At 41.7% G+C, this 16,083-nt stretch overlaps 1 protein-coding gene across 4 annotated transcripts in view; it reads left to right on the forward strand.

Moving 5' to 3' along the window:
- POLH (DNA polymerase eta) overlaps positions 1–16,083 on the forward strand; it is a 41,917-nt gene that overhangs the window by 2,539 nt on the left and 23,295 nt on the right. For 3 of the 4 annotated variants that reach the window (XM_054493253.2, XM_054493254.2, XM_063667044.1), the window contains exons 2-4: positions 2,991–3,131; positions 3,677–3,811; positions 7,937–8,154. In XM_054493253.2, the coding sequence (XP_054349228.2) occupies positions 2,995–3,131; positions 3,677–3,811; positions 7,937–8,154 (490 nt within the window). In that variant the 5' untranslated portion in view covers positions 2,991–2,994. Of the gene's footprint in view, positions 1–2,990; positions 3,132–3,676; positions 3,812–7,936; positions 8,155–16,083 lie in introns of those variants that run through there. The other variant, XM_063667045.1, reaches the window with a different exon arrangement.

The raw sequence follows: 16,083 nt of genomic DNA on the forward strand, positions 1-16,083 counted from the left end.
GTGAACCGAGATTGTGCCACTGCACTCCAGCCTGGGCGACAGAGCAAGACTCCGTCTCAAAAAAACAAAAAAAGAAACGTAAAGATTCCCAGGTGATTTTAATATATAGCAAATTTTGGGAGCCACTGCTTTATATTTCTTCTTCTAGATTACTAAAAATGTTAAATAATAGTCAGCATCCACTCTCAAGCATGTAAGGTTTATTCTTCCAAGCTACCATTCATACCTTTTTCTATGTTTATCTGTTAGATTGAGTTTTCTCTTGTGTTTAAGAAATTTACATGAGTAGTAGAAAAATCACAGAATGTTACAAAGTAATTGTTACAGGCACGAGCCACTGATGGGTGCTTAGTGATTGAAAGGTTGAAGAGAAAACAGGATGTTTGCCGTCTGAAAGTATCTTTGATATTTTTAAGTTACAAAAGGAAAAATAGTAACCTTATAATGACAAATGTGGCAAAAAACATTTCACTGATCATGGTTAAATAGGTAATAAGATATATTGACAGAATGTATTTCACCCCCCTCATCACTGCCATTATATTCTTGCCCAAAATGCATAATCTTAATCATGAGAAAACATCAGACAAACCCAAATTAAGAGACATTCTCAAAATAACTGACTAGGCTGGGCGAGGTGGCTCACGTCTGTAATCCCAGCACTTTGGGAGGCCGAGGCGTGCGGATCACGAGGTCAGGAGATCGAGACCATCTTGGCTGAGAAGGTGAAACCCCATCTCTACTAAAAATACAAAAAAAAAAATTAGCCGGGCGTGGTGGTGGACGCCTGTGGTCCCAGCTACTTGGGAGACTGAGGCAGGAGAATGGCATGAACCCGGGAGGCAAAGCTTGCAGTGGGCCAAGATTGCTCCGCTGCATTCCAGCCTGGGTGACAAAAAAAAACTGACTAATACTCTTTAAAGGTGTCATGGTCGGCGGGCGCGGTGGCTTACACCTGTAATCCCAGCACTTTGGGAGGCCGAGGCAGGCGGATCACCTGAGGTCAGGAGTTCGAGACCAGCCTCGCCAACACAGTGAAACCCTGTCTCTACTAAAAATACAAAAATTAGCTGGCATGGTGGCAGGTGCCTGTAATCCCAGCTAATCGGGAGGCTGAGGCAGAAGAGTTGCTTGCGCCCAGGAGGCGGAGGTTGCAGTGAGCCGAGATAAAGCCATTGCACTCCAGCCTGGGGAGCAACAGCGAGACTTTGTCTCAAAAAAAAAAAAAAAAAAAAAGTGTCATGGTCATGAAAAACAAGGAACAACCGAGGAAATGCCACAGATGGGGGGGGGGGGGAGTAAAGTATGTAGTTAATAATATACCAATGTTCATTTTTAAATTTTGATAATTGTGTTAAGATGTTAACATCAGGAAACTGGGAGTAGGAGAACTCTACCATTTTTGCAATTTTCTGTAAGTCTAAAAGTATTTCAGGGTAAAAGGTTGACATTTTTCATGAATGCTATGATGTTATATATTATTTTCTCCTTCTCTTTTCTCTGAATTTATACTTGAGATTTGTCTGTCAACTAGATTCAGTATTGGTTCTCTTCCCCTGGTGATGTGCATTTTAATTTCCATTTCCCCGTGACTAATGATGGTGAGCCTATTTTTATGTGCCAATTGGCTATGTTTATATTTTGTGGTCAGTTCTTTTAAGGATAAATATTTTTAAAGCTTTTAATACCTATTGCCTTCATAAAATTGTACTAATTTATTCTTATGCCAGCAGTACAGATTGAGTATCTGTGATATTGTGATATATGTATGTTAGTTTTTGTCCATGGTTCCTAGCTCATAACTCCCCTAGCTTTCGTTATAATATTGGAGCTCTTGAAGCAAGCCTCAGAAAACAGAATCTCTCTCTGACCTTCTCCTACACTCCTTTAACCTGCCCAAAGCAGGACTCTAATCTTCCCCTGCCTTTCTGGTTATGGGTCATAAGACTTTCATTTCAGAAGAGTTCCTACCCCATACCCTGGAGGAAGGAATGCTACCCAGAGAGGCCAGGAAGAATCTGGACAGGCCTTGCTGGGTTTCCCCAGTCTATCAGTATTAGATCATATCTTTTTTGTCCAGTCACATTTCTACACGGGTGTCAGTCATGCCTATCCAATGAAGTCTCCATAAAAGGCCCAAGAGGAGAGGGTTCGAAGAGCTTCTGGATAGGAACAAAAGGAGGTTCCTGGAGAGTGGTGTTCCCAGGGAGGGCATGCCTTGCCATGTGTATCTCTTCATCTGTATATCCTTTATAATAAACTAGTAAATTTGATTCCCTGAGTTCTGTGAGCCACTCTGGCAAATTAACTGAACCAAAAGAGGGGCTCATGAGATTCCCAATTTATATCCAGTCAGTTAGAAGCACAGGTAAAACAACCTGTGGCTTGTGATTGGCATCAGAAGTAGGGGGCAGTCTTGTGGGACTGAGCCATCAACCTGTGAGATCTGACGCTTTCTCTAGGTAGATAATGTCAGACTCGAATTGGAGGATACCCACTTGGTGTCTGCTGCAGAATTGATTGCTTGTTTGTTGGTGGGGAGAAATCCTCACATTTGGTCACAGAAGTCTACCTTGTTGATTGTTGTTGAGTGAAGAATCTTAAAAACTGTTTTTTCCACTCAGAGTATCCCTAATCTGAAATTTGAAATCTTCCAAAATCCAAAAAATTTTTTGCACCAACACAGCATTCAAAGGAAATGTTTATTAGAGCGTTGTAGGTTTAGGATTTTTGGATTACGGATGCTTAACTGGTGATTATAATGCAAATATTGCAAAATTTGAAAAAAATGCAAAATCTCAAGCACTTTGGATCCCAGCCATTTCAGATAAGGGATACTCAACGTGTATATTTAAATGCCTGTTTCGTTCTTGTTAGTTTCCATGCTCCCATGCTCATGGTAACTCATCAGTGAAAGAATGGAATTACAGTTTTCCCTGGCATTTTGTATGAGGTGTTTTTCTAACTGTACATAAAATGTCATGTTACAGAAAAATGGCTACTGGACAGGATCGAGTGGTTGCTCTCGTGGACATGGACTGTTTTTTTGTTCAAGTGGAGCAGCGGCAAAATCCTCATTTGAGGAATAAACCTTGTGCAGTTGTACAGTACAAATCATGGAAGGGTGGCGGGTATGTATCATTGTTATTGTCACAACTATTCAATGGTAACACAGTGGCACTGTGGCAGGTCCTTTGTTGTGGTGGTGGTGGTGGTGACAGGGCCTTTCTCTATTGTCCCATCCAGAGTGCAGTGGCACCATCAGCTCACAGCAGCTTTGACCTGGGCTCAAGTGATCATCCCTCTTCAAGTCTCCCAAGTAGTTAGAACTACAGGAGCGCCCCACCATGCCAAGCTGATTTTATTTTTTGGGGAGTGGGTAGAGATGGGGATTGGTTGGGGGGGCAGGGCTCACTATATTGCCCAGGCAGGTCTTGAACACCTGGCCTCAAGCAGTCCTTCTGCCTTGGCCTCCCAAAGTACAGGAATTGCCAGCATGAGCCACTGTGCCTGGCCCTACTTTTGAGATTTCTGAACTGCTTCGTTTTGGATTGAATGATGGCATCTGTGGTCAAAAAGTTTCTAATATGTTTATAGATTACTTGTGTTAAATGTTACTTGTTTTTGCTTGTGATCATATAATATGTTTTCTGTTTCCTTTTTTTTCTAACCTTAGAATAATTGCAGTGAGTTATGAAGCTCGTGCATTTGGGGTCACTAGAAGTATGTGGGCAGATGATGCTAAGAAGTTATGTCCAGATCTTCTACTGGCACAAGTTCGTGAGTCCCGTGGGAAAGCTAACCTCACCAAGTAAGAAAAAAACATTATTTAAGGAAACATAAAGGAGTCAAAAATAATACTCCATGAGGCTAGGAACTGGTGTTTTGAATTTGTTCCATGTAAATAACACCTGAAAAAATTCTTTTTGGTTAGCCATCTTGTCTCTGTGAAATGAAAAACAGATTTTAATATTGTGTTTTGGGGACAGTTCAAAACCATTATACCATATAAGAGTTGCTGCCTTTGATACCTATTCAGTTCCTTAATTGTTCAAAATTGGTTGTTAAATTAAGACCTAATACCAATTCCCATGTTCTTCGTCCAAAAATCTAAAGCATTTGAAAAATTGACTGTGAAACTGAGAATTTTTCCAGGAAAGGCTGAGTCAAACTGACATTCTAGCACAATATCAGGAATTAGTTGCTATAATTGAACAATATCAAGGGAGATTTCTTTGTTTTTAGATTAAGCTATCTCTCCGCAAATATTAGAAGTTTTGCCTTGGAATGGGGGATATATATCAGCATAGCTAAGTCAGAGGTAGGCACAAACCCCAGCCTTTAATCCTAACAGCTAATATGTATTGAACATATTATCACATGCCAGACACAGTGTTAAGCTCTCTATAGGCAATATCTCTATTTAATCTGACATTGTTATAAGGTAGGTACTAATATTACTCCCCCTTCACAGATGAGGAATCAAATTCAGAGAAGTTAAATAATTTAAGTTAGGCTGGGGATAGTGGCTCGTGCCTGTAATCCTAGCATTTAGGGAGGCTGAGGCGGGCAGATCACTTGAGTCCAGGAGACCAGCCTGGGCAACATGGGGAAACCCCGTCTCTAACAGAAAATACAAAAATTAGCCAGGTATGGTGGCACACACTTGCAGTCCCGGCTACTCGGAAAGCTGAGGTGAGAGGATTGCTTGAGCCTGGGAGGCAGAGGTTGCAGTGGGCCCAGATCACACCGCTGCACTCCAGTCTGGGTGACAGAGTGAGACCCTGTCTCAAGAAAGAAAAAAGTTCAGACAGCTAAGTAAAAGACTGAGGATTCACATCTGTTTTTTTAAGATTCTAGTATCTGTGTTCTCAAGGTACACTATACTATGTGTTGTGGTATAGGAATCATGCTTTGACTCAGGACCTGACATACTTCTGAATTCTAATTCTAATTCTGTGAATTAGAAGTCTAAAGGTAGAGTGGCATAGCCAGACCCACATTGGAATTATTGCTAGAAAAGAAGATAGACTTGACTGAAGATTAAGTTTTCCAAATACTCTTAAAAATACCTTGCAGTGATTTGCTCAAGAGGCTGTGAGGAAGCACTGAAATAGAGTATTGTTTTAGAAAAACTCAAACTATGGTTTTCCTCTCCTCACACCACAAGAACAATCAACACAGAAGACATCTGTGACCAAAGGTGTGGAAGTATTTCCCCACACACCAATCAGCAGACACCAGCTGCATGTCCTCCCAGTCAATTCCAACACTGTCTACCTGGAGATGGCATCAGATTCCACATGTTGAGGGCTCAATACCACAAGAACACCCCCTCCTTCCTTTCCATCACAAGTCCAGGCCTTTAGAATGTCTGAACAGCTGGCTTTAAGTTGGGGTTCCCGCAACCCCCTCTTCGGATTTGATTAATTTGCTGAAGTGACTCACAGAACTCAGGAGAACACTTACTTATGTTTATTGGTTTATTATAAAAGATATTACGAAGGATACAGATAGGTTGGGCATGGTGGCTCACGCCTGTAATCCTAGCACTTTGGGAGGCTGAGACAGGAAGATTGCTTTGAGACCAGCCTGGGCAACATAGTAAGACCTCGTCTCTACCAAAATTAAACAAACAAACAAACAAACAAAAAAACATAAAAAAATTAGCTAGACATGGTGTTGTGCAGCTCTAGTCCCAGCTACTCGGGAAGCTGAGGTGGGAGGATTGCTTGAGCCCAGGAGATTGTGGTTGCAGAGAGTCATGATCAAACCACTGTATCCAGCCTGGGCAACAGTGAGATCCTGTCAAAAAAAAGATGAAGATGAAGAGATATATAGAGCAAGGCGTGTGAGAAGGGGTGTGGAGCTTTCATGCCCTCCCTGGGTGAGCCACCCTCCAGGAATCTCTACTATTACAGCTATTTGGAATCTCTCCAGACCCTGTCCTCTTGGGTTTTTAGGGAGGCTCCGTTGTGTACTCATGACTGATTAAACCATTGGCTATGGGTGATCAACTTGACCTGCAGCACCTCTCCTCCTCTCCCCTCCCCAGAAGTTGAAGGGGTGGGGCCAAAAGTCCCAACCCTCTAATTATGCCATGGTCTTTTTGGTGACCTGCCCTATCCTGAAGCTATTAGTCAACAGTAGCATACAAAAAGACAAAACTTAGGCGATTCCAAGGATTTTTGGAGTTGTATGTCAGGAAACTGGGATGAAGACTGAATATATATTTCACAATATTACAAGTATCCTTTTCTGGCTGTGTGTGTGAGTATATTGCTCTTTCTTTTCTTTTTTTTTATTTTTATTTTTTGTGGGTGGGGGATGGAGTTTTACTCTTGTTGCCCAGGCTAGGGTGCAGTGGTGCAATCTCGGCTCACCACAACCTCCACCTCTTGGGTTCAAGTGATTCTCCTGCCTCAGCCTCCCGAGTAGCTGGGATTACAGTCATGTGCCACCATGCCAGCTAATTTTGTATTTTTAGTAGAAATGGGATTTCTCCATGTTGGTCAGGCTGGTCTCGAACTCTTGACCTCAGGTGATCCACCCACCTCTGCCTCCCAAAGTGCTGGGATTACAGGTGTGAACCGCTGCGCCTGGTCTTGCTCTTTATTTTCTTTGAGGCCTATCCTCTTCCTAGCTCAAATAATGATTTAAAAAAAAAGTTAAGTATTTCTGTAATTCTCTAATTTGAGAATGTTTTAGAACGATAATTATATTAGTTTTTATGGGTGTCTTGGTGAAGAGGTACCAATGTTTTCATTTTTATAGTAAATATAATCAATAGGAACAAAGAACTGGACACTACAAAGCAGGTCCAAACCAAAGCAAAGCAAATATCTGTATATTGGCCGGATGTGGTGGCTCACGCCTGTAATCCCAGCACTTGGGGAGGCTGAGGCGGGAGGATCACCTGAGGTCAGGAATTCGAGATCAGCCTGGCCAACATGGTGAAACCCCGTCTCTACTAAAAATACAAAAAAATTCACCGGGCGTGGTGGCAGGCGCCTGTAATCCCAGCTACTCGGGAGGCCGAGGCAGGAAAATCGCTTGAACCCGGGAGGTGGAGGTTGCAGTGAGGCGAGATGCCACTATTGCACTCCAGCCTGGGAGACAAGAGCAAGACTTCATCTCGAAAAAAAAAAAAAGAAAAAAAAGAAAATATCTGTATATTGTCATAGAAAACTAGGTATAGATCCAGAAGAGCTGCTTATTAAAGTTTGAATAGAAGACATATGGTGAGATTGGTATGTATACCCTGAGGAAGGTTGTCTGCCTGCCCAGACACATCACCACATTCTAGGTGCTTATCTTCAACTTGATAATTTGAATATTAGTATATCCATAAATGGTTGGTTAAGGCATGTGTGTGTATGTGGTGATGACCAGTTCACATGTTAACCAAACTCACCGTTGACTGAAGTATAAAATCCATATGCCAGTTTGTTAATTTATGGTGAGAAATACTATCCTGGGGAAGACCATATACTCTGGTTCACAGATCAGTGCAGTGTTGCATGTAAATTACCCTTTTTTTTTTTGAAGACAAAATTAGAAGCAGAAGATTTCTTGGTGGATATATGAAAATAAAAGGAATAGGTAATCACAGTAATACACAAATCTGAGGCATTTCTTTATTTTTTAGAGAGTTCCTTGTCATATAGACGTGTTCATAGTCTGAATGCTTTCTGCCTTGGTAGTTCTGGCATTGTGCTAAAAATGTTTGCCTCCGTGGTTCTTCCTTTTCCATGCTTCTATTATTGACCATCTGCCTGCCCGTTGACCCTTTCAGTTACTATTGTCTAGTCTCTGTTAGGCCATATGTCTCTTGATTTTGTGTATTATTGTTCATTATGGCAAGGTGGGAGTGGAGCAGACAATCTCAAGGTTGCCTCTGTTTATTGCCTGCATGAATGATTCTTATACTTCTTAGGTACCGGGAAGCCAGTGTTGAAGTGATGGAGATAATGTCTCGTTTTGCTGTGATTGAACGTGCCAGCATTGATGAGGCTTATGTAGATCTGACCAGTGCTGTACAAGAGAGACTACAAAAGCTACAAGGTCAGCCTATCTCAGCAGACTTGTTGCCAAGCACTTACATTGAAGGGTTGCCCCAGGGCCCTACAACGGCAGAAGAGACTGTTCAGAAAGGTACTTCCATAGCATCATATTGCTTCTGCTTCCTGCCTTTGGAACCTACTTTGCTTGGTCATGCTGATTCTCCTTGGAATAATTGAAAGGAAACTTAAACTACAGCCTGAATGAATCACAAGGATGAAGGATATACAAATTTTCTTATCTTTCCAGGTATATGGCTGTTGACAAGCTGTGAAATCTGTATGAAAGTAAATTTCTCTTTAGATATAACTAGGGCAGGTTAGTGTTATCAATAGAAGGCAGAGACCTGGCGCGGTGGTTCACGCTTGTAATCCCAGCACTTTGGGAGGCCGAGGTGGGTGGATCATGAGGTCAGGAGTTCAAGACCAACCTGGCCAGCATGGTGAAACCCCATCTCTACTAAAAATACAAAAATTAGCTGGGCATGGTGGCGCGTGCCTGTAATCCCAGCTACTTGGGAGGCTGAGGCAGGAGAATTGCTTGAACCAGGACCCAGGAGGTGGAGGTTGTGGTGAGCTGAGATCTCGCCACTGCACTCCAGCCTAGGCTACAGAGGGAGACTCCATCTCAAAAAAGAAAAAAATCAATAGAAGGCTGACTGAGCACTTTGTCATTGGTAGCTTAATTTATATTATTGTAACTTACTGTCTTGGTTTCTTCATATATAAGAAGGGTGAGCTTTTTAAAGGGGGACCTCAGGTATAGGGAGTTGAGTGATTCAAAATTTCTAATCACTTCTTAACACATTATTACATATGGGCTGCACAAGGCCCTTCTCATTGTATTTTGCTACTTTTACCCTTTATAGTGATTTTCCCACTCCCTCTGTACCCCACCCACCCTCTTGTACCCACTGATATATCTTAGATGTCTGTCTTTCCTTCCTTCCTTCCTTTTTCTTTCTTTCTTTCTTTCTTTCCTTTTCATTTCATTTCATTCCTTTATTTCTTTATTTTGAGATGGAGCGTCACTCTGTCGCCCTGGCTGGAGTGCAGTGGCACAATCTCAGCTCACTGCAACCTCCGCCTCCAGGGTTCAAGCAGTTCTCCTGCCCCAGCCTCCCGAGTAGCTGGGATTACAGGCATGTATCCACCACGCGCTGCTAATTTTTGTATTTTTCGTAGAGACGGGGTTTCACTATATTGGCCAGGCAGGTCTCAAACTCCTGACCTCAAATGATCCACCTGCCTTGGCCTCCCAAAGTGCTGGGATTACAGGCGTAAGCCACTGTACCTGGCCTATATCTTTATAAGTTACCCATTATTGCTTTGTATATGTGCTTTTTAATTACAAGATGATTTTGTGCTATTATAGATCTTACTCTTTTTCTCTTTTTTTTTTTTTTTGAGACGGAGTCTCGCTCTTTTGCCCAGGCGGGACTGCAGTGGCGCGATCTCAGCTTGCTGCAAGGTCCGCCTCCCGGGTTCACGCCATTCTCCTGCCTCAGCCTCCTGAGTAGCTGGGATTACAGGTGCCCGCCACTGCGCCCGGCTAATTTTTTTGTGTTTTCAGTAGAGACAGGGTTTCACCGTGTTAGCCTAGATGGTCTCGATCTCCTGACCTTGTGATCCACCTGCATTGGACTCCCAAAGTGCTGGGATTACAGGCATGAGCCACCGCGCCCGGCCTTCATTCTTTTTCTTAATTTTCCTTCAATAGTGACCTTAGAGATGTGTCCATGTGGCTGTATTTATTTGTAATTGATAGCTTCGATGGCTGTTACTTGCAGTGTAATCCATGATATGGATCCACCATGGTAACAGACCATTTTCCCTAGTGACGAATTCATTGGTTGCTTCTAATGTCCTGCTGTAACAGTTTACATTCCCCCTAGCAGTACAGAAAAGTTCCTGTTTCCCCCATATTCTCAACAACAACTGGTATCATCTAATGTTTAAAAATATTTGCCAGTATAATGTTTGTTTGTTTTGCTTTAATTTACATTTCTCTGATTACTAATTGATATTGAAGATCTCTTCATACACTTGTAAGCCAGCTGAGTTTCTGCTTCTGTGATTTACTTATTTATAATCTTTGTCCATTTTTCCATGGAAAAATGGTAAAATTATTTATTTTTTGATTTGCAAGAGTTCCTTGTATATCCCATCCTAATTATTAGTTCAGTGTCTTTTTTTTTTTTTTTTGAGATGGAAGTCTCACTATGTTGCCCAGGCTGGAGTGCAGTGGCTATCAGTCGCTATTCACAGGTGTGTAATTATGGCTCACTACAGCCTTGAACTCCTGGGCTCAAACAGTCCTCCCACCTCAGCCTCCAGAGTAGCTAGAACTACAGGTATGTGCCATCATGCCTGGCTAATTTTTAAATTTTTTGTAGAAACAGGGTCTTACTATGTTGCCCAGGCTTTTATATGTTTTTTTCATTTTCTACTTGGTTATTGATGTGTTGGGAAATGATAAATGGTTTTTTTTTAAAATAAATTCATTTTTATTTACTTTATCTGAAAAAAGTTTGTGATATAATCTGTATGAAGTGTTTTAATAACATGTACTTGAAGGTTAATTTTTTTTTCTTAGATTTGAATAGAATTAGGACAATAAAAACTTGCTTTTGTGGCTGGGCGCGGTGGCTCACACCTGTAATCCAAGCACTTTGGGAGGCCGAGGCGGGTGGATCATGAGGTCAGGAGTTCAAGACCAGCCTGGCCAAGATGGTGAAACTTCGTCTTTACTGAAAATACAAAAAAAAACTAGCTGGGCATGGTGGCATGTGCCTGTAATCCCAGCTAGTCAGGAGGCTGAAGCAGAGAATTCCTTAAACCCGGAAGGAGGAGGTTGCAGTGAGCTGAGATCGTACCACTGCACTCCCACCTTGGCAACAGAGCAAGACTCTATCTTAAAAAAAAAAAAAAAAACTTGCTTTTGTGATAATGTTAGATTATGATAGTCCTAGATTCCAGGTCTAAGAATTTGCATAAGAATGAGGGGTTTTTTTTTGTTTTTGTTTTTGTTTTTCTTTGAGACGGAGCCACTCTATCACCCAGGCTGGAGTGCAGTGGTGCAATCTCGGCTCACTGCAACCTCTGCCAGAATGAGGTTTTTTTTAATTGAATATTTAAAAAATTTTTTTAATTGAATATTTTTTTAATTGAATATTATGAAAGTGGAATTCAGTTGTATCCCCCCAGAGCAAATAATTCTGCATAAGTTTCATGTTTTGGCTGGGTGCAGTGGCTCACACCTGTAATCCCAGCACTTTGGGAGGCCAAGGCAGGTGAATCACCTGAGGTCAGGAGTTCAAGACCAGTCTGGCCAACATGGCGAAACCCCATCTCTACTAAAAATACAAAAATTAGCCGGGCACGGTGGCAGGTGCCTGTAACCCCAGCTACTTGGGAGGCTGAGACAGGAGAATCACTTGAGCCCAGGAGGCGGAGAGTGCGTGAGCCGAGATCGCTCCACTGTACTCCAGCCTGGGCGGCAACAGAGCAAGACTCTGTCAAAAAAGAAAGAAAGAAAAAAAAAGATGTAATATGTAAACTTTGCTTTTGCTGCTGAACAATTGTATGATATGCCTTTAATGTGTTGTGCAGAAGGGTAGTAGTAAAACTGCCCAGGGAAGCTTGTGACTTAAGGAATTATTTTATTTTCTGATCCTGATAATGCAAAGTATGTGAAGCTAGAGGCTGCAGATCCTTTAGTTCTTTGGACAAAATATAATGGACAATAAAGATGTGCCACTTATAGAGGAAGCAAAATCATGGTACATAAGCTTTTGATATTTGATATTTTATTATTCTGGGACCAGAGTCAGAAATTTAATTATCATAATAAGAAAGGGGTTCTTTGGTCTTACCTTTCTGTACCACATCTTATTACATAACGTTCTTTTTTTTCAGTTTCCACGTGCAACACTGATTTTTTGGTGTCACCCAGGCTGGAATGCAGTTGTGAGATCTTGGCACACTGCAGCCTCCACCTCCAGGGTTCAAGTGATTCTCATGCCTCAACCTCCTGAGTAGCTGGGATTATAGGCATATGCCACCATGCTGGCTAAGTTTTGTATTTTTAGTAGAGACGGGGTTTCGCCATGTTGGTCAGGCTGGTCTCAAACTCCTGGCATCAAGTGATCCATCTGCCTTGGCCTCCCAAAGTGCTGGGATTACAGGCATGAGCCGGTGCACCTAGCCTGATTTTTTTTTTTTTTTAATATTTGGAATTGGTTTTATAATGCCTTGAATTTGTGACTCTTTAAAGTTTTTTTGAGAATTACATACTCTTAAAAATTTGTTGAAAGCTATAGACCCTTGCTTGCCTCCGAAAAATTTGTATCTATACATAAGACAATTTTGCATGCAGTTTTCAGGAGATTCACAAACCCTCTGAAATCCACATACCTCAGAATTAGAACTAGTCTTACACATTATGTTGGTTTTTGCTGCAGAGCATTGTTGAAGCATTCTATTATCTCTGGCTGAAGATGGTATATACCTTCATTGGTAGTTGAATGTTAACTCAGATGGACGTGTTCCTCTTTCTTCTATACTTATTTTTCTTACCTATGTACTTTTTTTTTATTAAAAATGCCCATGTTTATAGAGAAGTCTATTTCTGTATGTCTTGTGTCTATTGCATTAGTGTGTCCAACTTAAATATTAAGCTCCCAGATGCAGTGCCAGCATCTTATTATATGTAATGTTCAGAACAGTGCAATGTCTAGGAAATATTTCATATCATATTCCTGAATCTTTGATGTGTGCAGCCACAAAAACCTGGTAACAGAAATTAGGTGATCTAAGTGGATATAACCTTCCAGAAATCATTTTTCATGGATACAATATATTTCAAATCTAAGAAAAGAGGCCAGGTATTTGTAATACGTTGATACTGAGCTTTCCATCAATTTTTCCATCTTGCCTCTTAATGGATTAAGAGCTAGCAATCATGCTCAGCCCTCCTGCATTTGCAACTTTGTTTTTTTTTTTTTTTTTTTTTTTTTGGAGACTGAGTCTCGCTCTGTCGCCCAGGCTGGAGTGCAGTGGCGCAATCTCGGCTCACTGCAAGCTGCACCTCCCAGGTTCACACCATTCTCCTGCCTCAGCCTCCCGAGTAGCTGGGACTACAGGCACCCTCCACCACACCCGGCTAATTTTTTTGTATTTTTTTTTAGTAGAGGTGGGGTTTTACCGTGTTAGCCAGCATGATCTCGATCTCCTTACCTCGTGATCTGCCCGCCTTGGTCTCCCAAAGTGCTGGGATTACAGGCGTGAGCCACCGCGCCCGGCCTTGTATTTTCTAAAATAGTTATTTGTGTGTAAAGTTTAAGTAGTAAGATTTACTTAAAGTACTTCTCAGAAATAGCCAAGGTGAAAACTTCCCCATCATTGCCATTTTGTAACTGGTTTGTTAGCCAAGGACCTTTTCTTTTCCCTTTGTTTTCTCTTAATTCATTTCTTTATTATTTTAAAACACAGAGACATGGTCTCACTATGTTGCCCAGGCTGGTCTTGAGTTCCTGGCCTCAAGCAATCTTCCCACTTCAGTGTCCCAAAGTGCCAGGATTATAGGCGTGAGCCACCGCACCTGGCCTTACAAAACAGTTTTATAATAATTATTTTTGAGATGGGGTCTCACTGTGTTGCCCATGTTACCCATGAACTCATGGGCTCAAGTGATCCTCCCACTTGAGCCTTTCAAGTAGCTGGAACTATCGGCATGTGCCACTGTGTCTGGCTTTATCTTATAATGATCATATAATTATTATTAAAGATTATAAAATTCAATGGAAAGATTATACTATCTTCATGTATCAAAAGACTAAATCTTACTAGTGCTCGATTCTCCCCAAATCGACGTAGAGATTCATTGCAATCCCTTCCAAAATCCCGCAGAAATTGACAAACTGATTCTAAAATTTGTATGGAAATGCAAAGAATGTGGAATAGCCAAACAAGTTTGAAAAAGAACTGAGTTGGAAGACATACTACCTGATTTCAAGATTTAACTATAAATTTGTAACTAGGGAAGTTTGGTATTGGTGTGAGAAAATACATAGATCAATGGTATAGAATAGAAAGTATACAAGTAGATCTCCACTTTTCAGGCCAGGGTGTGTGTGGTGGCAATTCATTTCCACAAAGGTGCCAGGATAATTCAACAAGAAAAACTCTTGGCTGGGCACGGTGGCTCACGCCTGTAATCCCAGCACTTTGAGAGGCCAGGGCGGGCGAATCACGACGTCATGAGATTGAGACCATCCTGGCCAACATGGTGAGACCCTGTCTCTACTAAAAATACAAAAATTAGCTGGGTGTGGTGGCGCATGCCTATAATCCTAGCTTCTCGGGAGGGTAAGGCAGGAGAATTACTTGAACCCTGGAGACAGAGGTTGCAGTGAGCTGAGATTGCGCCACTGCACTCCAGCCTAGCAACAGAGTGAAACTCCGTTGCAAAAAAAGAAAAAAAGAAAGAAAAATTTTTTCTCAGCTTTCATGGGCATTTAATACCAGAACTACCTGAACTATTTCCTGCAGTCCATTTCATGGTATTGAAGAAAAACTAAAATGTTATAGATTTTTCTTATCAACTAGAGAAAAGGTAAAAAGCATTGTAGGGACATAAGGGAATTCCGCTTATCTTCTATGATCCTGTTCAGTTAATACAGATAAAGGATTAAATTTAAAAATCTACATTGCCACAGGATTGCAACATTACCCAATCCAGGAAAGCAATGTTGAAAAAAATCTAAAGCAGAGAAAATTTAGCTCTAACTGTTTAAAAAGGTCCAGAAAGTCATACAATTACAGTAAATTATTCATATTTTTGTTTCCCAAAGCTAATATATACTAGTATAAATTGTTTTAAATGATGGATGTTTTAATAGTATTTATTGTTCTTAATATCTGCAAGCCTTGGTGTTTCAGGAAAACAGATAATTAAAGAAAAACAATGCGCAAGCCACTGTGCTGAGGAACTTTATTTTTAAAAACTACCTTTTGGCCGGGCACAGTGGCTCATGCCTGTAATCCCAGCACTTTGGGAGCCCTTGAGGTCAGGAGTTCAAGACCAGCCTGGCCAACATGGTGAAACCCCATCTCTACTAAAAATACAATAATTAGCTGGGCCTGGAGGTGCACAGCTGTAGTCCCAGCTACTCGGGAGGCTGAGGCAGGATAATTGCTTGAACCTGGGAGGTGGAGGTTGCAGTGAGCTGCACTCTTGCCTGGGCAACAGAGCAACTCTGTCTCAAAAAAAAAAAATAATAATAATAATAAACTATCTTTTAATCCTCATAACAGCTATATGAAGTGCAGTTTGTAGACAAGGAAATTGAAGCTTAGAGAATTATGTGACTTGTCCAAAGTCACATGGTCAGTAGGTTATGAAGCCAATATTTGAACCCTGCTTGACTGCAGAATGTTCTTTTAACAATTATGCTCTACTTCTTATGGCCATACATGGTGGCTCACGCCTGTAATCCCATCACTTTGTGAGGCCAAGGCTGGGGAGGTGGGGGGCATATGGGGGGCGTTGCTTGAGTCCAGGAGTTTGAGACCATCCTTGGTGGCATCTGCCTGTAGTCCTAGCTACTTGGGAGGCCAGGGTAGGAGGATCGCTTGAGCTCAGGAGGCAGAGATTGCCCTGCCAAAAGACAGGGTTTTTTTTTAGTTTTTTTTTCTTTTTTGAGGTGGAGTGTCGCTCAGCTCACTGCAACCTCTGCCTCCCAGGTTCAAGTGATTCTCCTGTCTCAGCCTCCTGAGTAGCTGGGATTACAGGTGTGCACCACCACGCCTGGCTAATTTTTGTATTTGTATTTTTAGTAGAGACGAGGTTTCATCATGGTGGTCAGGCTGGTCTCAAACTCCTGACCTCGTGATCTGCCTGCCTTGGCCTCCCAAAGTGCTGAGATTATAGATGTGAACCACTGCACACGGCCCAAAAGATAGTTTTTTAAAGTAAAGTTCTTCGGCTGGGCGCAGTGGCTCATGCCTATAATCCCAGCAC

The sequence above is a fragment of the Pongo pygmaeus genome, chromosome 5 (genome assembly GCF_028885625.2).
Source record: "Pongo pygmaeus isolate AG05252 chromosome 5, NHGRI_mPonPyg2-v2.0_pri, whole genome shotgun sequence".
Taxonomy (NCBI): Eukaryota; Metazoa; Chordata; class Mammalia; order Primates; family Hominidae; genus Pongo; species Pongo pygmaeus.